Source organism: Ursus arctos, unplaced genomic scaffold, assembly GCF_023065955.2.
Source record: "Ursus arctos isolate Adak ecotype North America unplaced genomic scaffold, UrsArc2.0 scaffold_24, whole genome shotgun sequence".
NCBI lineage: Eukaryota > Metazoa > Chordata > Mammalia > Carnivora > Ursidae > Ursus > Ursus arctos.
The window spans coordinates 37009131-37032557 of record NW_026622919.1 but is presented as its reverse complement, the minus strand read 5'-3'; the positions used below and the strand labels follow the sequence as shown (position 1 = coordinate 37032557).

Here is a 23427-nt window from a genome sequence, read left to right as displayed (position 1 = left end):
GGGTGATGTATGGAAGTGTTGAATCACTATATCGTACGCCTGAAACTAACACCACACTGTATGGTAACTAACTGGAAGTTAAAGAAAAACTTAAAACAAAATTCTCCATAGACTCTCTGCCCAAAGCCACCCCGAATGAATAAACTAAAGGAAAAATAATGTGTCTCGTATGCAAGCACATCCCCAACACAGTCCTATACCTTACCTTCCAACCAAACTGATTCCCCAAAGTCCTCTCGGGTAGAGAGGTTGCATCTGTCATGGCGGCTTAATGCATCTTGGTTGAAAGAAGGAAAGGAAGGAAGAGAGGAAGGGAAAGGGGAAATAGAAGAAGGAAGGATGTCCTTGTTGGAAGTGAGTGACACCTGGGTGTCAATGCCCAGTAGGTTGATAGAAATACAAGTCTAGAGCTTGCCCGCAGAGTTTTACTGGACAATGAGAGTTTAAATGTGGGAGTCCAGAGGAAAGAGAGTCTAGACCCAGGGTAACACGGGGACCAGGCAGAGAAGATATGTGAGCGGAAGAAGCCAGTAACAGGTTAACAGCAGCTGGGGGTGGGGGGGCGCGGCATCTCCGGTGAAGCCAGGAGCCAATGCTCCATCGGAAGGGACAGCCCCCGCTCCGCTCTCCTGGGTTGTTGCCACGTGGGAACGTGGGCTGTGTTGCCAGAGGCAATGCTACCAAGACAAACCAGATGCCCAAAATTCTAAGTGAGAAACCACCCGATTTTACACGTTAGCAATTCATTGTCTACTTTTTAATCACTGTGCAAACAGAACCAAGCTGTGGGCCACCAGTTTGCAAACCGGCGTGAGGCGTGGGAGTAGAAGCATGAGCCCTTGGTGAAGAGTGGTATCCAGGGATGCACGGAGCAGAGGAACCGGGGAACAGTGTCCAAGGAAGCGGCAGGAGTAACACGAGAAGAGAACAGAGCCTCAGACACAACGGTGGGCAGCGTTTCCTGGAAGAGGGGGCTGCAGATGGCGGTAACACGGCCAGCAGAGATCCCCCGGGATCAGAGGCGTGGAGACTTCTCTGCAGGAGGCGATAAGAAGGTCCCTGATGAGACCGAAGGGTTTCAGCTGAGCGACAGATGAGAAAGTACGCGGCAAGCGCTTGTGGAATTTTTTGTAGGTGAGAATATAGAGACCACAAATAGAGATTGGTTATTCAAGAATATTTCTCAGGTTGGGGACGCCTGGGTGGCTCAGTGGGTTAAGCGTCTGCCTTTGGCTCAGGTCGTGATCCCAGAGTCATGGGAATAGTCCTGCATCGGGGCTCCCTGCTCACTGGGGAGTCCGCTTCTCCTTCTCCCTCTGCCCCTCCCCCTGCTCACGCTCTCTCTTTCATTCTTGCTCTCAAATAAACAAATAAGGTCTTTTTTTTTTTTTTAAAGAATTTTTCCCAGGAAAAGAAGGAAAGAAAGAGAACGGTATTGCTTGAGGGAGGGTAGGGTTAAGGGAAATACGTTTTTTGGAACAATGAAGACCTGAGCATGCTGATTGGGGGAAGGGAAGGGAAGAGTAGGAAGAGAGAGCCAGGAATCGCATGGAGCTCGTGGAGAACGCCAGGTTCTGGAAAAGTCTGCAGGAGTTTAAGGATGTAGATGGCTCCGTGCCCCTGGACAAGAGGGACAAGCTCTTCCTCTATGCAGTAGAGAAGGGAGGTGATAACATGAGAACGGTTGCTGCGGGCACGGGGCGTGCACACGGAGGGAGTTCTAACTGCTGCACAGTCTCTGCTACCCCAAGGGGTATTTTGCGTCCTGAGCCTGGAGCCTGAGACGCAAGGGCCCGGTGAGGGGTGCTGTGCCTGCGCAGGGCTCGGAGGACGGAGAGAACGAAGCGCATGTGACAGCATGGCCGGCGTAAGCATCCAGGACAGCGAGACTCCAGCCAGCCCGACTGTCCGAGCGTCAAGAATTAGGGGGCCGTCGGATGGCCCGTGTTGTGGCGCTGGCCCATGGGGAGACAGAACCCCCTGAAAATGAGAGAATTAGCAAGCTGGGAAGGAAAGGAAGCCAGGTAGGGGCAGAGGGTCCTGGAGGAGCTGACACAGAGCGTGGGGAGTTGCTGAAGGGGAAGGAAGTGGTAGGCTGCGGTAAGAAGTGGATTACTAAATTGAGCTCCATGAAATGCAGAAGTTCAGGGAGATGACAAAGTCCAGAGAGTAGCCACAGCACAGGGGCTGAAATGATGTGGTGATGAATTCACTTGAAGAGGGATCCAGTGCCTGTTGGAGGACTTCCCTATTAGTTCCTCCACACCCCCTCATCTTTACCTTCCCTTGATCCACCACCTCCTTACCAAGGCTTCCATGGACATGGTGGACAGAGGTGAGCTTTAGGGGGAAGGGAGAGGACAATAAGCAGAAGGAAAGGACTGGAAGGGCGTGTGGAAGACTGGCCTTGGAGTGGGAACTCCTGGGTTTCAGTCCTAGCCCTGTTGCTTCCCAGCAACCTTGCCCCTGAGCAAGCCAACCTCTGAGCCTCAGTGTCACATCTGTAAAATGGGGGCGATGATACCGGTCTCATCTACATTGCAGTGCTCTTGTCAGAGTCACGGCATTTAATGAATCATAAAACCCATGCCAGGAATTATAATCACTTGGCCAGCAATTCGGAAATCTTTCCTCGTTAACTGCACAGACATTCTAGAAGGCTTCGGTAAATACTTACAACTAATGGTAATCCTTGTCATGAAGTCAGAATTGTGTCATGGCAAAGCGTGTCATAGCTCGGGGATATAAGTATATCCTAACAATGTTGGGAGCATGTGAGATGCTGGAACAGTGAGATGTCTACAGCGAAGAAATGTGCGTGTGTAGCTGACATAGTCCTTTTTGCCATCTTGGGGTACAAATCATTCTCAGTTCCTTTACTATGTTCAGTTAATCACCAGAACCCCAAATTGCCCAGATTAAGAGGAAATCTCGCAGTCTGGGCTTAAGCGTCCCCTCCCAACTTGGTCATAGTTCCCAAGAACCTTGGGGACCCATTCACTCCAGCTGCCAAATCCTGCTGCTAAATTTCAAGCACGGCAGCCAGGGCTCTCGGCTGCCATTGCTTCCGGCACTGCCGGAGACTGTGGGTTACTGTCCCCAAGCCACCCAAAGCCTGTCCTTCTTCCTTGCTCTCACAGGGCCCCCTCCAGTCTTGGCCACGTTGCCACCCCGGGCCCCCAAAGTCACAGCACCTCCCATTTATGCTGGCAGCTTTGGCCATGCCCTTCAAGCACGATGACCGCCTCAACATGGAGAGTGTCTACTCACTTTGGACTCAAAAGAAGGGGCCTCGGTTCCTCTCCCCTTAGGAGGTCCTTGGTCCTTAAGCAGATGAACCCATTTTCTCCCCCATGTCCAGCTCTGCAGAGCAAGGGGTGTTAGGAGGGGCAGTCTTTCCCTTTGGCCACCAAACGTTCTTTCCTCCCTTCCCCCACGACAACGAGTGCCTATCTACAAGGCAATGAGTGCCTACCTCTCCGGCCTCAGGAAGGTTTCTCTAAACAAAGAAATGTTTCCTCTAGCGAAAAAAGTCACTGGCAGTCTCACTGGAAAAAGTCGAACTGGGACAGCAGGCGCCCACAGCACACCCAGGCATCCACACAGCTTGTCTGCCCTGATTTGGGAATGCACCGAAATCCCGGGCAAGTTTCTTTTCCCCAGGTTAAATTAAGCCAGGCAGGGATTTTCAGGGAGGAATCTCGATGGCCCCTGCACCTCTGATTTTCCCCGAATTCGTTCATTCATCCCATAGGTGTGGATGCGCCCAACGCTAGGCACTAATGCTGGGGACGCAGGAGTGAGCGCGCAAACCAGAGTCCTTGCCCGAGACTGTGTCTGCCTCCTGCTCCCTTGCCATTCCCACCCCGTTTCCAACAGCTCCAAGGAGAGCAGTGCTTGTACAGTGTCTCTCGACCCCTTGGCTATCTTTTTGAGCAATATACAAGTTGCAAAGTTGAAAGATCTGGTAACGCTTTGTTTTAAATCCTCGCATTTAAGTCAGAAAAAAATGTGCGTGCTTTGCGAAACTGTCCCCCTCAACTTCTTCCCCCCTCCCCAGGCAAATACCATCTGCGTGCCCATTCAGACTCTTCTCGGGCTCTGACTTACAGTAAATGCAGAAGAAGCTTATGAATGGAGCCAGAGCTTGGCAAGCTGGGGCCGCCCCAGCGTGCCAGCTGAAACCATGAGCTAACAAGGAGCTTTCGTGGCAGGGGAAGTTTCCCTTCTCAGGATGCAGCATTTTGCAACCTTGAGAGAGAAGCAGTTGGTCCCCAAAGAAGGATCCACGTGGCCCCTGAAAATCACTCTTGGCTAGTGCCTCTTCGCTGTCACCCCAACCCTGCCACTACCTCTTCCCCAAATAAAAGCAGTGGGGAACTTGGGAAACCAACAGTCTTGTTTCTCTACTCATTTCCCTGTCTGATTCGAAACCGTCCTGTAATTCAGGTATCTGGGGGAAACGATCGGAGATTCCTGGACTGGTTATAGGTTCAAATGGTGTTGACTGAGAACCCACTGCATGAAAGACACTGTAGCGGGGGCTGGGATCCAGCAAGGCAAGAGCCTCGAGGTGGGGTGGGGCACAGAAAGCTCTGGAAGCAGAGAGGGAGGCCGAGAGAGCCACACGAGCTTTGAGGGCAGACGGGGGCCTGTCAGAACGTGAGCTTCCAGTGAGAGCTGGCTGTGTGAGGAGCGGAGGCTTTAACATGACTGGGGCTGCTCCCCCCTCCTGGTTTTTTGTCAGCCGCCCAAGGCTCTCTCTCTGTCCGGGCAGACAAGAGAACAAGGATGAGAAAGAGCTTAGGAAATCGAAACCTCACGGCATTATAATACGCATGCGCAGTGGGCTTTCACAGCCGGACGTGAAGGCAGAAGCACGTGCACCTGCCGCCGGGGACGGGCACGGGCGCCCAAGGCTGCCTGCCCGCTGTCGTTTGCTCAGGTCCTTAGAGTGACACAGCTCTTTACACGGAGCTTACAAAGCACCCTTGGCTTATGATTTCATGCAAGTCTCATGACAACGTTGGGAACAGCTGTCTTACTAATCAACTTTACAGAAGAGGCCCAGAGGGGTCAAGTGACTTGTGCAAGGCCGCACAGCCAGACAGAGGCAGAGCCAGGCCTCTGGCCCTCAACTCTGACACCGCTCGGGGCTCTTTTCACAGGTCCAGGTGGCATCTTCTTCCTCCCCTTCTCTCACCCTTTCTCCTCTTGTTTCTTTCCTCTTTTCTATCTGTGCCTTATTCCGCTGGGCCCACCCAGCCTGGCCAGCACGGCCCCTGCTTCGTGTACCCTACGCTTTAGCCGGGGGTTGCCCAAACACGGGCTGGGAGGGGTGGGAGGGACAGCTTAGGAAAAAATATATAGCTTTACATCGTAAAATTACAGATTGTGATTCGGCGGGTCTGGGGTGAAGACCCCGAACTCTCTATTTCTGGTAGGTTCTGTGGTACTTAATTATTTGGAGGTCACGGATGCCTTTGCTAATCTGATGGAAGCTATGGTCTCTCCCTCTAGAGAAATACACAATCACATAAATGTGGAAGACAATTCCAGATGGTTCTCGAAGCCTAGCCAAGAGCCCTGGATAAGAACCCTGGTCTGGACAGCATGAACTGCTCACTGTTCCCCATACCTGACGAGCATATCCCACACTCGGCCCTTTTAAGGTTGTTCTAGCGGGACCGTAGCCCACTATCATCAGCATCACCTGGGAGCTGGTTGGAAATGCAGGATCTCAGGCCCACCCGAGACCAGAGATCAGAATCGGTACTTAAACTAAATCCCAAAGGGATGCGCAAGGGCTTTAAATTTGCAGTGGCTGCAAGTCTGCTCCAAAATGCGCCCCTGCCCCATCGAACAATCCCCAAACTTCAGAATCTGCCAACCCGAGTGCCCATCTTAAAGGCGCCACCATGTACCCTTCCCAGAGCCCTTCGCAGGGACACACAGCCCCACATCTGTCCAGTTGCAATTGCTGTTTGTCTCTAGGCTCTCCCTTAAACCAAAGATTCGTAAAGGTTGTAAAATGTTTCTCTGTTTCATGACCTCTGTGTCCCCAAGGTCCACCCCCCAGGTCAGCACCTTCACACGGGCACCTCAAATGTGATCCCCAGCCCCCCCCCAACACTGCTCAGGCCACCTTGGGCAATGAGATCCCCAAGTGAGGAAAGTGACTTCTTCCCTACTCTGCTCCCCTTGGTTACAGTCTTTCAGAGGGGCTACGGTGACTCACGCTGCAATTATCCCAACAGTTCACTTACACTCTCCCCCTCTCCCATGGCAGCCCTTCACTGCTGGGCTCGGTGCTGCTCCGTGAGGGCTGGCCCAGAGGGGAGTCTAAGTGACAAGCCCCTGGCTTAGCCGGGACACCACTCCCTCCCCCCAACCAACCCAGGTCACTGCAGGTGAATCTTTCCTCTCTCTTCCAAAGGCTATCTCCACCTCCCTGATCCTCCCACCATCACCATGTGCCCCCCCCTGCCCCCCAGGTGGTATCCTTGACTCCTGCATGCAAATAAACCTGGGGCAGATCCATCCCAGGACATCCAGGAAATGTGTACCTGATGGAAGCTTGGGTTGAACTAAACTCAGCCCACTCCCCATGGATACTTAATCATGTCTTCTGGCAAACAAGCTTCATGTCTGGTTGGCTTACTCTAGTCCCCTTCCTGGTGCTAACTGCATGAGTGCTGTGCTAGGGAGACAGTGCAGGCTATGAACAAGGGTGCTGCCCTGAGAGCCCGGAAATGGACACACCCTGTGCCTCAGCCTTCCATGCCATCCCAGGCCCACCACTGCCTCTTTCAAGGCCTCGCTTTCCTCAGCAAGGAAACAGGGAGATGATCTCTAAGGTCCTGTGCTTCTCTGACATTCTGTACCAGAATAAAGAATGGGAGAAAGAAAGAAAGAAAGAAAGAGCGAACGAACATGTTTCTAGTCTTTGAAAGGGCAGGGGTCACAGAGTTGGGGTCCCAGGAAAATCAGCTCTGGTCTCCCTGGAGCTAAGAGCTAACCTGGAAGGAGGCCTGGAGGAGGTGTCTAGGAAGGACCTGACTGGTGCAGAGCCCACTGTAGGTCTCACTCAAGGCCTGAGTGGCGGGGAGGGGGGGGAGGGTACAGCAAACACAGGCAAGGGGGCATCGTGCTAGACGGGGAGGGGGAAGCAAGGGACCTGCAGAAGAGAGCCGAGGCAGGGGGCTAGGTGCTGGCTTCTGATATTTCTAGAAAGCTCAGTCTTAGTTCCTCTTTCTGTCACCCCTGACAGTGAGTGGGAGGCTGGGGTGATGACAAAGGTCCACGCGGATGTTGCCTGTGGGGAGCCAGCCCACCGGAAGGAAGGAAAAGAGATTATTCACCAAGAAGAACTTTTCCATTCCTTTGAGTGGACGGGCAGGAGCCCGGGGGACTGTATTTTTCAGGGAGCTGCCAAACCTTGACCCTGCCTCCCTCAATGCCTTTTTTGGGCCTTTCCCTCACATGCTCCTGAGCAGGGACCCAACCCAGATCCTGCACTGGGACGTTCCCAGCACAGCCCCACGTGAGATGGCCCTGGCTCCAGGCCCAGCATCTGGAATGCGGGCTCCAGCCAAACGCATTATTTGCCATGGGATCCGGGAACTTCCAAAGCTGCCTCAGAGTGGGAATTTCCACTCGTTTCTCCTCCTCCGTGAATGACCTTCCAGCTGAAGCGAGCATCCCTGCTTGATAGCGGAGGTGGGAGGGAGATAGCTATCAAGAGACTTTCTCTTCTGATTCCTACCCTCTCATCTTGGATCTGTTTACTGTCTCACACTTGCAAAGACCAAGTCACTTTCTAAAACTGATGACCCTCTTTGGAAGTAGAGACTTAGTTTCAAAGAGTCAGAGGCCCATCTAAATACCCTAAAAAGTGAAGATTTCCTGTGTGACCCCCCCCCCCCCGGAATACGGTTTCCTTACATAGAAGACGTGGGAGGGTGCCATCTCTCCAGCTCTTTTGGTTCCAGGGTCCTAGGACTGACCATGCCGTGCCTGAACCAGGATTTCATCATCTTTAAACCTGTTAACCTGGACAGAACCCAAAGAATGGGTGGGTTCCGCAGGGAAACGGGATACAGTCCTCCTGGCCTATGGCAGAGGACACTCTGAGAGATTAGGGAAGGGTTTCCATTAATATGAGGGAAGTTAAAGCGAGGTGGTCTGGGAAGACATGGGTGAAACTGCACAGTCTGCATCCATCCAAGAAGAATGGATTGAGCCATTGGCAGAGGACTGAGCCAAACACAGAGGGGTTTCAATGAAGGCGGGGGGGGGCGGTTAGAGGACTAGCGAGATCAAGCAGAATGAAAATAAGGCTCCAGGAGAGGTACAAGCAAAACACCCATCCATGTTGCCTTGTTCTCTCTTCATTCTGCATTTTTGGAATTATACCCAAGAGTCTAGAATGGTCTCTCTGCAGAGTGTCTGCTTTCAGATTCTCTAGGTAACCAACATCCATCATGAGACATAAGCCTCGCACCAGGGAGTAAGGATTCTGGAATCAGAGTGTCCTGGGTGGGAAGCCCAGCTCCACCTGCTATTACCCATGAGATCCTGGTCAAATTATTTACCTCTGGTTTCCACTCAAGGAAGCTGGGTGGTTTGGAGGACTGAGGCAATGCTGGGAAGCACCTGGACACAGGGCGTGGCTGCTGGGAGGCACTTCAAACCAGCGACTCTCCCTTTTCCTTGCCATTACCGACCACTGACTGTGGACCAGACACGGTCATGTGCTCAGTAGGACCCATTTCTTATTGCAAATGTAGTGATTGGCAAGTATTTCTTCTGGGAAACTCCATGCATTTTGTAGGCATTGTCTCCAGGCCCCTTTAAGAAAGAAGAGTCACTAGATCCTTCCATGCCTGCTGGGCAAAGGCCATCTCAGAAGCACAAAGCGGTGGAATGAGGGAGTTGAGACCTGAATTCTAGGCTTGGCTCAGCCATTAACAGGTCTCAAGAAATCCTATCATATTTGCAAAAGAAAGGAATTCACTGAAATCCCTGTGAAGGTCTTTAAGGTTTTATGACTGTGGTTCTGGGGTTGAGGCTATCGGAGGCAGAGCTGCAGCCTAAGGCAGGCCTCTTAATCCTGTAACACTGTCCCTCTGCTCCTTCGGGCTCCCTGGGAATCCAGAACGGACCTGGGATGCCAGCCGCCGCAGCCGGGGATGCGCTTGCTGCCCACTGCTGCCTGAGCTGCTAACCACAGACTCCTAACCCCATAGTGACTTAACCATAAGGAATGTTTCTCGATTCGCCTTTAGATGCCTCCAGTTTGACAGAGGGCACCCACCAGGCGGCTGGTTGGAAGATGTGTCACGGGGGTGATGCACTGGGAACTTTGGCAGGTTACTTAACCCCTCTGTGCCACGGTTGTCTGGTGGATAAAATGGGAATTAACAATACCCCCTGGGTGGGGTTGGAGAATTGAAAGACTTAGCTTTAGAAAGGGCTTAGGGTAGTCCCAGCACAGAGTAGCACTGTATGAGTATGACATGGAAATTTCTTTGTGGCACTGCATGATGTCTCTGGCTTCTTCCAAGTCTTAAACCCAATGATTCTTAGAACTCAGTTCTATGGTTACAAACTCCTACCATTCTCTGAAGCTTCGATTGTGTCACCATCCCCGATTTCAAGAAGCAAATGGGGTTTGTACGCTGCTGGGGAGCCCACCAAGACATCAGGACCCCTGCCTGGCTTGGAAACCTCATGGGCCATTGCTCAAAGGTAGGCTCGGGGGGAGCTGGAGATGCTGTCATCTCTCGTGACCTGTGTTTCCTGGCTTCCTCTTTTACTCCAGAGGTTCTACTTCAGAGAAAGTGGAGTTCCTAAGAATAATCTGCTTTGTTCTCATCTGTGGTCGCTCTGGACATAATTGTACACCCCCGCCCCACCTCTGTTGGTCTTAGCAGCGGATGGAAAAAGTGCCCAGTCCAGACTCACTGCTTCCCTCCTACTTCCTGGAAACCTCCCAGGACACATCGTTTGCTCAGCACATTTCTGATTTCACTTCGTCATTCATTGAGAATGATGCTGCCCCGGGCCACACTTTCTCTCTTAGCTCCACCCTCTTAGCCCTCAATAAAAGGCAGGCAGAGCAGCCGGAGGAGCCAGAGAGGCAGAGAGGCTGAGACCAACCCAGAAACCTCCAGCGGCCACACGCAAGCTCCCCGCTCCCCGCCAACATGAAGGTCTCCGCCACACTTCTCTGCCTGCTGCTCACAGCCGCCGCCTTCAGCCTCCAGGTGCTCGCCCAGCCAGGTAAGCCCCTCTCTCTTTCCCTTCGAAGCCCATCACCACATCTCCGGCTTCTCATGGGTCACCAGGGCAGAAGGATCACCCACAGCCTCCCATTAGTGACTGCTTTCCGAGATCAGGGAAGTCAGAGAAGGACGAGGACTGAGCCTGATCACAGAGTTGCTCCCGGGATCTCCAGCGGTGGACCCCAAATCCAGTCCCCCCAGGACTCCAGCTTTACGATCACCCCCTCAGTGCAGTTCCTGCCCCTGCTCCTTGTAGCAGTGTCTGGGGGAACTGGGGTGATCAAAAAGAGGGGGCCTCTGGTGGAGGGTGTGCAGGGTATTTCCAGATGTGATAGAGGGGAAAGGAGGAGACCCCGAATCTGGCCTGTGCTTCATTCTGCCCAGCATCCAGAGACAGGGCTGTGCAGAGGCAGCGGGGGTCAGGGACACACAAAACTTGGAGCCTAGAGGGGGACCCTGAGCTGATCTTCCCTGACCCTGAATATTTGGATTATTCGTTCCTCCCAGGATTAATGATTAAGGACACTTCCAGGAATTATCTAGTTTTAACAGTTCCCCCCTCCCTCTGTTTGTTATTAATGCTATGCACCCATTATAAAGCAGAGGAAACTGAGTTAGTATGACATTCTAGCTCTGAAGCATAGGCAGAAATATTGGGATTGACGGGTCCTACCTCTACTCCTGACTTCCCTTTGCCTTCCCCTTGCTATTCCTTTCTGCTATGATTAGGATCAGAAGAATCTAGTCCATCCTGAAACACTTTTTCTTTGTGGTTTTATTTCCAGATGCAATTAGTTCTCCAGTCACCTGCTGCTATACACTCACCAATAAGAAGATCTCGATGCAGAGGCTGGGGAGCTATAAAAGAGTCACCAGCAGCAAGTGTCCCAAAGAGGCTGTGATGTAAGTTGAGAACCCCAGCCCTCCCTGGTCCATTTCTTCCTCAGGGAGCAAGGACAAAGCCTTACAAACTTAGAGTCAGAGACATAGGACATCTAATCTAATATCCAAAGGTACCCAATGGGAAAAGTGAGGCCACAAGGCAAAAAAGCGACTCCCAACATCACTCTCCATCTGGGTGCTTATGCAGACCCCCCCAATGTCTTTAGCGGGAAGTCAGGATGGCTGCCAACTGGGACAGTCGCCTAGGTGCCCTCTTTCCACCTGCCTTCCTCTTCTCGTTCCCATGGCAGCCTTTTGGGGCAGAATGGGCTGGAGTCCTAGGTGGAGATCTCAGTGGAACTCTATCTGTATCCTCTCTCCCCCACAGCTTCAAGACCATCCTTAACAAGGAGATCTGTGCTGACCCCAACCAGAAGTGGGTCCGGGATTCCATGGCACACCTGGATAAGAAAACCCAAACCCAAACTGCAAAGCCATGAATACTCACTCTGAAACCGAAGAATCTGAAACTAATTTATTTTCTTCTAACTCTCCCTAAATGCCCTCTGATATTATTTTATTATAATTTCAAAGAGTATGAACATTGTTTATTGATACGATGCCTTAAATAATGTTAATCTTATTTAAGTTATTGATGTTTTAAATTTATCTCCCATGAATACTAGTGTTTTTTAAAATATGGAGACTTGGAAACAAACTGCTTTCCTCTGGGGGCCCCAGTTCCACCCCAGGGCTGGTGTGAAGGTCCTTGCAAGGATCATTAATGCGAGACTATGTTTAAAATTCTGAAGGATTGCTTACAGTGCTATTGTGGAAATGTATATTCTGTAACTACTGATCAATACACAAATATATATATTTTTGTACAAAACCTGACTTTTGGTGTTTTCTTGAAGGGAATTCAAAAGCTGGCATAATCTTGGCGATGAGGGAGGAGTATGGTTGCAGAGGGTGGGCTCGTGTTGGGAGGAGTGACAATGTGAATTGGCTCTGGTCTTTTCCACTGGGTAGGCTCATCTGAGTGCCTATAGAAGAATCTTCAGGGCAGGACCCAGTCAGGCATTCCAGCCCTTCCACTCCAGTCCCCGAGACGAACTGCCCAGATCCCAGCTACCCTTGTCACCTGTTCATCAACACCTCGATCTCCTTTCTCACAGCCCTTGACCCCTGCCCTCAATCTCTCCCATAATCTAAATGCTAATACCCCCTAACTCGGATACTTGCCCCCAACGTCTCCCCCTCCAAGAAACCCTCCAACTTAGAGTAATATAGGCACTGCAAACTTTGGGAAATCAAGGAGAGATTAAATGATCATTGATAAGATGGTTAGATTGAGATTTTATAAAGAAGATAGGACTTCAATTTATCCCTGAATGCATGAGATTTTTCTAGAAAAAGATACAGTATCATTTAGAAGAGAAGAAAGAACTCTGTTTGCCTCTCTCTCTTTCCCTCTCTCTCAAAAATAAATAAATAAATAAAATCTTACAAACGGGGGGGGGGTTGCCTGAGTGGCTCAGTCGGTTGAGCGTTGTCCAACTGTTGATTTAGCTCTGATAATGATCTCAGAATTACAAGATGGAGACCCGCCTTGGCTCTGTGCTCAGCGTGAGTCTGTTTTGTCCCTCTCCCTCTGCTCTTCCCCCCCACCTCCCATTCATGCTTACATGCGCTCTCTCTCTTTCAAATCAATAAATAAAATCTTAGGAGAGGAGAAAGAAGAGTGGAAGCAAGTACCTAAAGGTAGAAAGGATGATGGCGTGTACATAAAAAAGGGTGAAAACCAATCAGATGGGAGCTGGGGTCCTGTCTGTGTCAAGGAATGGGGAAGTTTGGAAAAGAAGGTGGAGTAAAGGGTTCTGAATGTCAGTGTGGTAAGTCAGTACTCAACCTCATAGGTTAAAAGGAGATGTTGAAAATGCCTGGGCCAATGAGGAAGGATACACCATGTTCAGAGGGTCAGAAGTGAGTTTGATGTCACTTACTGGCTTCATACAAGCCTGGAGAAGTATGGACAAGGGAGAGGCTACTGCCATGACCCAGGCAAGAGATGATGAGTGCCTGAGTATGGAGCCCAAGAAGCAGCTTTGGAGAGGAATGAACTAGGTAGAGTGAAATGCTGGCATTGTAGATGGAGGAGAAGGAGCTGTGACCTAAGACATAGAAGTCCCTTCTACAACCCACATTCTAAGGAGACAGTTCCCCTGAAATGAGAATGTACTTCTCTCCACCACTATCCCCATTTCAATCCAAGGAGCTTGGGATCATCCATTTATATGGATGGGCCTCTTTTTCCTGAATGTCCACCCAAGGTCTACACTCGCTTGCATGGCATTTGACCTCCCTATGAGGTATTTAATCCACCTAGACACAGACAGCCCTTCCACTGAAGAAAGCAGATATCTTGCCCTAATTTTTTAAAGATTTTATTTATTTATTTGAGAGAGAAGCAATGCATGGCACACAAGCAGGGGAGGAGGGAGTGCTGGCAGAGGGAGAGGGAGAAGCAGACTCCCCACTGAGCAGGGAGCCCCTACGTGGGGCTCTATCCCAGGACCCTGAGATCATGACCTGAGCCAAAGGCAGACGCTTAACCAACTGAGCCTCCCAGGTGCCCCAATATCTTCTCCTATTGAATAAATTCCACATGGTAAATGTGCAGATTCCTCAGGCCAATCTGGTGGGGAGATGGCTGCTGTATCAGGCTAGACCAGGCAGTGCCTTTGGCAGCTGGGGAAAACCCTGGCTGGCAGGAACACTCCAGTTCTAATCCCACTGGCAATGACTCACTCTGTCATTCAGGGCAGATTGAGTATTCCATCAGCAAAATGGGATGATAATGTGTTACAAATAGGAACTCTGCAGAATCTAGGTTCTAGGATCGGGGGAGGGGCATGTCTTGGAAAAAGTCCAGGGTCCCTGGTTCAGGCTGAGGGATTCCATCAAAGCTCCAGGTAACACTCCCCAGAGCGCCCTGATACATCAGTCAGCAGACAATTTACTGGCTGCTTTCTATGGAAATCACTGACCCACATGCCATGTCCAACAACCCTCCCTGCCTCTCCTCTACTCCTCCAGTCTGCAGCCTCGTTTGCTAACCAGGACTAAATCCCTAGTTGCAGCAGATGCCAGGAGGCAGAGGGAATGGAGTGCAAGCAAATGGTACACCCCCAAACAATTACTGAGCATCAGACCCTCTAAGGCCAGGCAGATTTGAGGTGGAGGGTCTGGAAGGAGGTGAGACCAAGAGAGGGTCAATCCGTGGGCTCAAGCCCAAAAGTAATCTGCTTACATTCCCTTTTCAAGCCACATCTATTCATTTTCAGGAAATCTTCAATCCATTTTTTTTTTCTCCAGCTAAGCATGTGAGTCCTTGCTCTTTGCATGATGAAACGATGAGCATGAAGCATTGGCAAGAAGCCCTGGTTGAAGAAGGAATGCCAAGTGTGGTGTATTCATTTCCTGTAGCTGCCAACAGTCTGTTCCAGGAAATCTATGCTTTTTCTAGCATACTCAAAATCCTTCCTGTCTCTGCTGGATTCCAGAGCTGTTTCTACATCTTTTTAGTATTTGTTTTAACAGTACCCCACTTTCAGATATTAAAGTCTCTATTAGTTTCTTATTGCTACCATAACAATTTATCATAAACTTAATGGCTTAAAACAATGCAAATATATGACCTTCTAGTTCTAGTGTTCAGAGTTTAAATGAGTCAGCAAGGCTGCATTCCTCCTGGAGGCTGTGGGGGAGAATCTGTTTCCTCGCCTTTTCTACCTTTCGAGGCCACCTGCACTCCTTAGCTCATGGCCCCTTTCTCCATCCACTGTCGTTTTGAAGTGGGAGGGGTGGAGCTACAAAGGATCAAAGTTCTCATACGATTGAAATTAGGATGGCATTTGTCTGAACTAGGTTGTTATACATGATAATGGTAATCTTCAGAGCAACCACTAAGAAAATAACTAAAAAATGCATAATGAAAGGAAAAAAGGAATAAAATGATACACAATAATCTGGTGCTATCTATGAATCACAAAATAGTAATAGAAAGAGGACTGAAGTCAGTAAGATGGCCAAATAAGATGTCCCTTGTTCATATCTCCCCTAAACAACAACAGTTTTGCACCTGTCCATGGGCAAAAGTACCTTTGGGGGGCTGTGGGATCTGGCACCATACGCCAAGGAAGGAGTCACCTACCCACCCATGGGGCCCCAAGCATACAGATATCAGTCCTGGCTGTGGAAACTGCAGGGGCCTCTCTTGGCTGTGGTCTGGGAGCCCCGTGGAGAACACCATCTTAGACAATCACCTACAGATAAGAGAGCATCTATGGAAGTCCACGTTTTTAGTGGAGAAGTTTAGCACACTGTTGGAACAACAACAACAACAACAACAACAACAACAACAACAACAATCAAGTCTGAATGCATTGAAGAGGGCTTCCCCAGCTCCTCAGCTAAGTGGAAGGTGCCAAAGAGATCCATTTGTCTCCTGCCTCATCCAAAGTACTGACTCATTGAGCTGCATGACTGAGGGAGTGAAGAAGAGCTGGCAGAGCAGCAGATAAGACTTTGAAGGCATTCAAGGGACATGGATCCTACTAACTGCACCACAGACTCCGTCAAGAAGCCCGCCCACAAGCCACTGGAGACGTCTCACGGTGGATCCCCCTAAATGGCCCCTGGGCACCCAGCACTCCATGAGCCTCACCCAAACACCCCCAACCTGTGGCTATCTCGCTCTGAGTGCTCCTGACCAGGGCAAGAGCAAGCTTTGGTAGACAGCTAGTGGGCAGGCACAGAAAGCCACCTGCAGCTGTGATCCAGGGAGAGACCACGAACATGAGCTTTATCTCGGCCCTTGAGGGAGGAAGGCAGACTGTCAGCACTCGGCCTGGTGTGTTGCAGGATCGAGAGAAGGCATGCAAGCTTAAGAATTCTGTCACAAGGGGAAGCAAGAAGCATAGAACGGACATATATATAGAAATTCTGAGAAAGCCTCAAAATCACTAGCAGGGCTGATGGAAGGAAGTTATCCCCCAAAGTCAGTGAGTAAAAACTAGAGGAGGGGACTACTACTTCTACTTCAAATTCAAAGAAGCAAAAGAAGACTTCGAGGAACATGAAAAATCAAGGAAACATGACACCACCAAAGGATCACAATAAAATTCCAGTAACCCCGAAGACATGGAGATCCAAGACTTAATCTGAAAAAGAATTTAAAATAGCCATTTTAAGGAAGCTCGATGAGCTACAAGAAAACAGAGAAAGACCTTTCATCAAAATCAGGAAAACAAAACATGAACAAAATGAGAAGTTTAATAAAGAGGGAAGAATCATTAAAAAGAAGTTCTGGAGCTGAAGATACGATGAAGGAAATGAAAAACACAATAGACATCATCAACAGCAGAGTGGACCAAGGAGGAGAAAGAATTTGTGAAGAAGCCTAGTCAGAGAAATTAGTCAGAGAAGAACAAAGAAAAAAGAATGAAGAATGCTGAAGAAAGCCTATATGATCTATGGGATATCATCAAAAGAAACAATCTGAATTATTGGCGTCCCAAAAGGACAGAGAGGGAGAAGGGGGCAGAAAGCTTATTTAAAGAAGTAATGTCTGAGAACTTCCCAAATACGGGGGGATGATTTCAATATTCAAGTTCATGAAATTCATAGGTCCTCAAACAAACTCAACTGTAAAAGCCCTTCTCCAAAGACATATTGGAATAAAACTGTCAAAAACCAAAGACAAAAAGAATCTTAACAGCAGAAAGAGAAAAGAAACTTATAACTTACAAAGGAGCCCCTGAAAGGTAATCAGGGGATTTATCAGCAGAATCTTTACAGTAGGGCGAGAATGGGATGGCATAATCAAACCACTGAGAGAGGAAAACTGCCAACTCAAACACTACCTGGCAAAGTTTTGCTACAGAATTGAAGGAAATCTGAAGACTTTCCAAGACAAACAAAATCCGAGAGATTTCATTACCACTAGACCTGCCTTTCAAGAAATGCTGAAAGGAGTTTTTCAAGCTGAAAGGAAAGGATGCTAATTAGTAACATGAAAACATATACATCACGCTAGGAAAGCTAAGGAAACAGTCAAATTCAGAACACTCTAATACTATAATAGGATACATATATATATATTTTTAAAGATTTTATTTATTTATTTGACAGAGAGAGAGACAGCCAGCGAGAGAGGGAACACAGGCAGGGGGGAGTGGGAGAGGAAGAAGCAGGCTCCCAGCAGAGGAGCCCAATGTGGGGCTCGATCCCAGGACTCTGGGATCACGCCTTGAGCTGAAGGCAGACGCTTAACGACTGAGCCACCCAAGCGCCCCTATAATAGGATACTATATTAAACACTTTCCTATCAAGGTTAAAGGACAAAAGTATTAAAAATAACTATAACTACAATACTTTGTTAATGGTTACACAATATACAAAGAGGTTAAGTTGTAACCTAAACATGAAAGGAGGGATAAAAGGGTGAAGTTTTTGCATGGGGTCCAAGTTAAGCAATAGGCATAGAACAGACTGTTGTATCTGTAAGATGTATTATGTGAGCCTCATGGTAGCCTCAAAGCAAACATCTACAAGAGATACACAAAAGATAAAGAGAAAGGAATCAAAGCATACCGTTATGGAAAATCATCAATTCACAATGGAAGGCAGCAAGAGAGGGAGAAAGGAACAAGGGAACTACAAAATAGAAAACAGTATTTTTATATTTTTTAATATTTATTATATATTTAATTTATAGCATAAATAAATATATTTATTATATATTTAATTTATAGCATTAGCCAGTACTCACCAACTGTGAATGGATTACATTCTCCAGCAGAGGCATAGCGTGGTTGAATAGATTAAAAAAAAAAAAAAAGACCCAACTATAAGCTTCCTATAGGAGACTCAATTCAACCTGAAGGACACACACAGGCTCACAATGAAGGGATGGAAAAGGCATTCCATGCAAATGAAAACCAAAAGAGAACAGGAGTGGAGCACCTGGGTGGCTCAGTCCTTTAAGCGTCTGCCTTTGGCTTGGGTCATGATCCTGGTGTCCTGGGATCGAGCCCCGCATCGGGCTCCCCGTTCAGCGGGGAGTCTGTTTCTCCCTCTCCCTCTATTCAGCAACACCCCTCCCCCCGGCTCGTGCTCTCTCTCACTCTCTCTCTCAAATAAATAAATAAAATCTTAAAAGCACACACACACAAAACAAAAGAGAACAGGAGTAGCTATACTTATAGCGACAAAACAGACGTTAAGCCAGAAACTGTAAGAGACAAAGAAGAAAAAAGAAAGATCTCAAATTAAAAAACCCTAATTTTATACCTCAAAGAAACAGAAAGAGGGCAATCTCAGCCCAAAGTTAGCAGAAGGGAGGAAATAATGAAGATCAGAGCGGAAATAAAGCCTGAAAGACAGTAGAAAAGATGGACAAAGCCAAGGGCCTCTCATCAAGCCCCTTTTTCATGAATACCGTCAGCAAGTGGCTGATGAGCTCGTAGTCCGTGCGTGTGGAGAGCGGGGCAGCTGGAGGTGGGCAAACAGACCACTGGTTTTCAAAACCTAGTCTTTGGATCCTTGAGCTACGTGCAAGGGGAAGGGACGTGAAGACTCCTGTTTCTGCGTCGGTCGGAGCAGGCCCACTTTGATTTTGTTCATAAATGTGGCTTCCCCTCCGTTGTTTTACTTAGAATGACATTTTCCTAGATAATCAGATATTTTAAAACCCACAGCATTCCATGATCTTACTATGTGCCCTGTAGCCTGTGGAACAGAGAGTGGTTTAAAAACATGTCTGCAAATTCTCTTATGCTCCTTGAATTAAGAGCTGTGGTCTGTGTTCTCTTACTTTGCACCTGGGAGCCTTAAGCGGTCCTGTAAAATATTCATATCCAGCTCTGCAGAGGGACCTCTGGAGAGATGGGGGTGAGGGGGGAGAAGATTCCATCTGATCTAACCCTCAGCTGTTTAAGACCTTCCAGCTCAGACACCATTCAACTGCAAAGATGTAAAACAAAAACAAAAACAAAAACAAAACAAAACAAAAAAACCCTGAGCAAGAACTGCCTGGCTGACACTAGTCAAGTCCCATATCCAAAAGCCAAATCAATCATTGCCATTGCTCTAAGTCACTGAGTTCAGAGGGGTTGTCACACAGAAGCTGATGACTAGAATAGACACTACAATTTCAGGTATTATTCTAAGTATCCTGAAGCCTATTTTTCTGCTAATGTTCTATTATTGTATTCTTTGGGTTTTAGAAAAGCCAGCAGGATTTAAAGCAGTAAAGGATTGTTTTCGTCCATTTTAAAGCCCAGCCAAAGTTTTACTGCCTTTCTGGAACCTGGCGTCCTAGAGATGCTATCTGAAAGGAAAATTGGGGAAATCCCCTACATCTCTTTGATTTAGTAACCCTACTTCCTTTCTTTTTCTACATAACGTGTTTCATTTCAAAAAAGCAGAACGCTTAGTAAGAGTTCTAGATCACCCACTGCTCGGGCAGAGCTTGCACCTCATGCCAGCCCTGAATTCAGATGGAAGACGGGCCAGGGTCAATCATGCCTTCTCTCTGATTTACTAATATCGTCCCCAGGGCAGGGCAATGGCTCAGCAGATGTGCCATTCCACCCTGTGATTCATTCAGAACTGAGTCCTGCTTGTCACCCACTCACTTTCTTTCTATTCCTGTCTACTCCTATAAAAGGCAGGCAGAGCCACCAGAGGGGCAGAGAGGCTGAGACCAGCCCAGAAACCTCCAGCGGCCACACGCAAGCTCCCCGCTCCCTGCCAACATGAAGGTCTCCGCCACACTTCTCTGCCTGCTGCTCACAGCCGCCGCCTTCAGCCTCCAGGTGCTCGCCCAGCCAGGTAAGCCCCTCTCTCTTTCCCTTCGAAGCCCATCACCACATCTCCGGCTTCTCATGGGTCGCCGGGGCAGAAGGATCACCCACAGCCTCCTGTTAGTGACTGCTTTCCGAGATCAGGGAAGTCAGAGAAGGACGAGGACTGAGCCTCATCACAGGGTTGCTCCCGGGAACTCCAGCAGTGGACCCCAAATCCAATCCCCCCAGGACTGCAGCTTTACGATCACCCCCTCAGTGCAGTTCCTGCCCCTGCTCCTTGTAACAGTGTCTGGGGGAACTGGGGTGATCAAAAAGAGGGGGCCTCTGGTGGAGGGTGTGCAGGGTATTTCCAGATGTGGTGGAGGGGAAAGGAGGAGACCCCGCATCTGGCCTGTGTTTCATTCTGCCCAGCATCCAGAGACAGGGCTCCGCAGAGGCAGCGGGGATCTGGGAAACTCATCACCAGGCGTGGATTGCTTAGAGCCTAGAGGGGGACCCATAGCGGCGGTCCCCCTGACCTGAGGAATTGGACTATTCTATGAGCCCCTCCTAACAACACCCAGAGCTGTCACCAGTTCCTCTTCCCCTCTCAGTTAGCAGTGGTACCCTTCCATTGTACAGTCCGTGCCAGTGAGCCTGAGAGTTTCAGGACAGAGACCCAGGACTTAGGGGGGGCAGCTTCCCTTTCCTTTGACTCTCCTCCTTACTGTTCCCCACCTTAAAAATACAAAGTCCCAGCACACACCCTCAATAGCCTTTGTTGTTGTTGTTTGAACAGACGGGATTAGCATCTCCGCCACCTGCTGCTATCGATTTACCGCTAAGAAGATCCCGGAGCAGAAGGTGAAGAGCTACAGAAGAATCACCAGCAGCTATTGTCCCCGGGAAGCCGTGATGTGAGTAAGCCCATGACCACCCACACTCAACCACCCCCCCTTTTTTTTTAAGATTTTATCTATTTATTTGAGGCAGAGAGAGAGCACAAGCAGGGGGGAGGGGCAGCGGGAGAGAGAGAGAGAGAAGCACACTCCCTGCTGATCAGGGAGCCAGATGCAGGGCTTGATCCCAGGACCCTGAGATCATAACCTGAGCTGAAGGCAGATGCTTAATTGACTGAGCCACCTAGGCGCACCCAACCCTTGATCTTGAGTCCTGCTCCCAGGCAGTGGATAGGGTTATTATAAGACTGAGTTGGAATTTAACCACTAGATGCTTAGACCAGCTCTAATCCAATCCCAGAAATTTTTTATGGGAAAAGTGAATTCGAGAAAATAGAGACTTCCCGTTTCCAGCTCGCTGTCCAGATGTTGGTTCTGATGTCAGTTCCTTCGTCCAGGAGACAAGATGGTTCCACCCGGGCCAGCCAAAGTAGCTGCATCCCCTGAGGTTCCTTCCTTCCTCCTCTGTCACCCTAGGCTAAAGGGCCAGGCAGGTTTCCCATAGAATGGGTTACACTCCCTGGTTGAATCTTCAATATACTCCGTCTAACTGTCCTCTCTTCCCACAGCTTCAAGACCAAACTGGCCAAGGAGGTCTGTGCTGACCCCAAGCAGAAGTGGGTCCGGAATCTCATGGAGTACCTGGACAAGAAAACCCAAACCCCAAAGCTGTGAACACTCGGGCCCACAATGAAGCCAAGCCAGTACCCAGGAGACAATTAATTTATATTCCCTACCTTTTCCAACACACCTTCTGAGATTATTCTATTACAATGCTAAGGAATATGAGATTTGTGTAATAATGTGAATCATGGTTTTTCTTAAGTAATGCTTTATGTCCTCTAAGTTGTTAATTTTTTAATTTAATGTGTTCTGGAATTGGATGTGCTTTAAATGTAAACCCTTGGACACATCACATCACTTCAGCCCCCTGAAACCTGTAAGATGCTCCCTTTCTCTCTACCTCACTGTAGTATTGTGAAGATCCTTGCATGAATCAATGCAAATATACCTATATTTAATTTTTAAGAGGGGGCTGTCCCTATAAAACCATACTATTATTATAGAACTGAATATTTTTATATGTACAACCCTTGAATTTTCACACAAAATATACTTTTGGATAAAACTTGACTTTGATGCCTTTTTAAAGGACAAGATAAAGCTGGTGGGAGTACCAGGGAGAGGAGGGCCGGTTTCCGAAGGTCGGGCTTGTGTTCCGGGGGAATGGGCATAGGATGGATTCTGGCTTGCTCCCAGGCTGGGCTCACCTGCATGGCAAGGAGAGCCTGGTTGGCTGGAGCCAGGTGTAGCCAGCTCTGCAGCTCTAGCTGACATCAGCTCCAGCCATTTGTCCAAATACCTTCTTCCTTTCCAAAATTATTTCCTTTCTCACCATCCCACACCCTACCCCATAGCCTCTTCCCTCAGCTGTTGTGTCAGTCTTGTGGCTGGCTGGTTTTCTTTCTTCTGACCCTTGAATTCAGAATAATACAAGTATCACCTGTATTGAGGAACCAGGGAGGGAATCAACAGATGACCTCAGAAGTTCCCGTCCACATCTGGGAACCACATGTCTTAAAGATTCCTATCTCTACAGGTTGAGGAAGCGCAAGGAGGGTAGGAGGAGGGTATGGAGGGTATGAGCAAGGAGGGTGTGGCAAGGCAGCATACTGGCAAACTCTTGATAACTTCAAGCTGAGCTTCTTAGAGAGAGAGAGTTTGCATCAAAACTCCAATAGAAGTTTCAAGGTGTCAGGAGAAATCAGACACTGTGGTGGCAAGTGGACAATTCATTGGTGACTATTCGCTGTCATCGTGGATGCTCAGGCCAGGTCCAACAGCCCTCGCTGCCCCTTCTCCAGCCCAACAGTCCTCATTCCCAAACATCAGTAAGGAGCGAAATCTCAAATGCTGTTGGGGAACAACAGTAGGCCGACAAGGCGTAGGAGAGAAATAGATCGTATAGTGCACTGAAACACAGCAAGCCCTGTGCTGCGGGCAAATATTAAGCAGAGCGTCAGGAGTAGGACGGGCAAGAAGAGATGGCTTCCATGGGCCCAGGGCCAAAAAGGATCTGATCACACTGTCTTTGTCAAGCTTACCTTTTCATCTTCAAGGAATTCTGAACTCATTTGTCCTCATTGGGCCTCCTTGGACACAGAGCATTAAAGAGAAATTCCAAACCACAACCAGGAACAGAAGCTGGTACGTAACTGGGCATGGAGTTTAATGGGATGCAAAAATCAGACTGGGTGTGCCACTAATGTGCCTAGTAAATTAGGGCAAGTTATTTTTCCCGACTGGGCCCCCATCCATGGAGATTTGGGGAGATCAATGGCTTGCATATTGGCATCAACATCTCTTAAACATTAATAAAAATGTAGATTTCCAGGTACCATCACCAAAGATTCTAATACAGAGTGTTGGGTGGGCAAGGTGCCCCTT

General features: G+C 48.8%; 2 protein-coding genes across 2 annotated transcripts; both read left to right on the top strand.

The window, feature by feature from the left end:
• Positions 1-10125: 10125 nt before the first annotated feature.
• LOC113268978 (C-C motif chemokine 2) lies at positions 10126-12060 on the top strand. The gene is made up of 3 exons (XM_026517620.4): positions 10126-10284; positions 11072-11189; positions 11557-12060. Exons 1-3 carry the CDS (start codon positions 10209-10211, stop codon positions 11666-11668), a joined length of 306 nt encoding a protein of 101 aa, XP_026373405.1. The 5' UTR covers positions 10126-10208; the 3' UTR covers positions 11669-12060.
• A 7878-nt stretch (positions 12061-19938) lies between these two features.
• LOC113268976 (C-C motif chemokine 7-like) lies at positions 19939-21654 on the top strand. Its single transcript, XM_026517617.4, has 3 exons — positions 19939-20066; positions 20820-20937; positions 21549-21654. Exons 1-3 carry the CDS (start codon positions 19991-19993, stop codon positions 21652-21654), a joined length of 300 nt encoding a protein of 99 aa, XP_026373402.1. The 5' UTR covers positions 19939-19990.
• Positions 21655-23427: the final 1773 nt, after the last annotated feature.

What these genes read in the sequence shown, in the direction of transcription:
- LOC113268978 (XM_026517620.4), top strand. Translation starts at nt 10,209, where the DNA reads ATGAAGGTCTCCGCCACACTTCTCTGCCTGCTGCTCACAGCCGCCGCC. An exon ending in CCAGGTGCTCGCCCAGCCAG is followed by an intron (nt 10,285 to 11,071) that starts GTAAGCCCCTCT and finishes TTTTATTTCCAG; the next exon opens with ATGCAATTAGTTCTCCAGTC. An exon ending in TGTCCCAAAGAGGCTGTGAT is followed by an intron (nt 11,190 to 11,556) that starts GTAAGTTGAGAA and finishes TCTCCCCCACAG; the next exon opens with CTTCAAGACCATCCTTAACA.
- LOC113268976 (XM_026517617.4), top strand. Translation starts at nt 19,991, where the DNA reads ATGAAGGTCTCCGCCACACTTCTCTGCCTGCTGCTCACAGCCGCCGCC. An exon ending in CCAGGTGCTCGCCCAGCCAG is followed by an intron (nt 20,067 to 20,819) that starts GTAAGCCCCTCT and finishes TTGTTTGAACAG; the next exon opens with ACGGGATTAGCATCTCCGCC. An exon ending in TGTCCCCGGGAAGCCGTGAT is followed by an intron (nt 20,938 to 21,548) that starts GTGAGTAAGCCC and finishes CTCTTCCCACAG; the next exon opens with CTTCAAGACCAAACTGGCCA.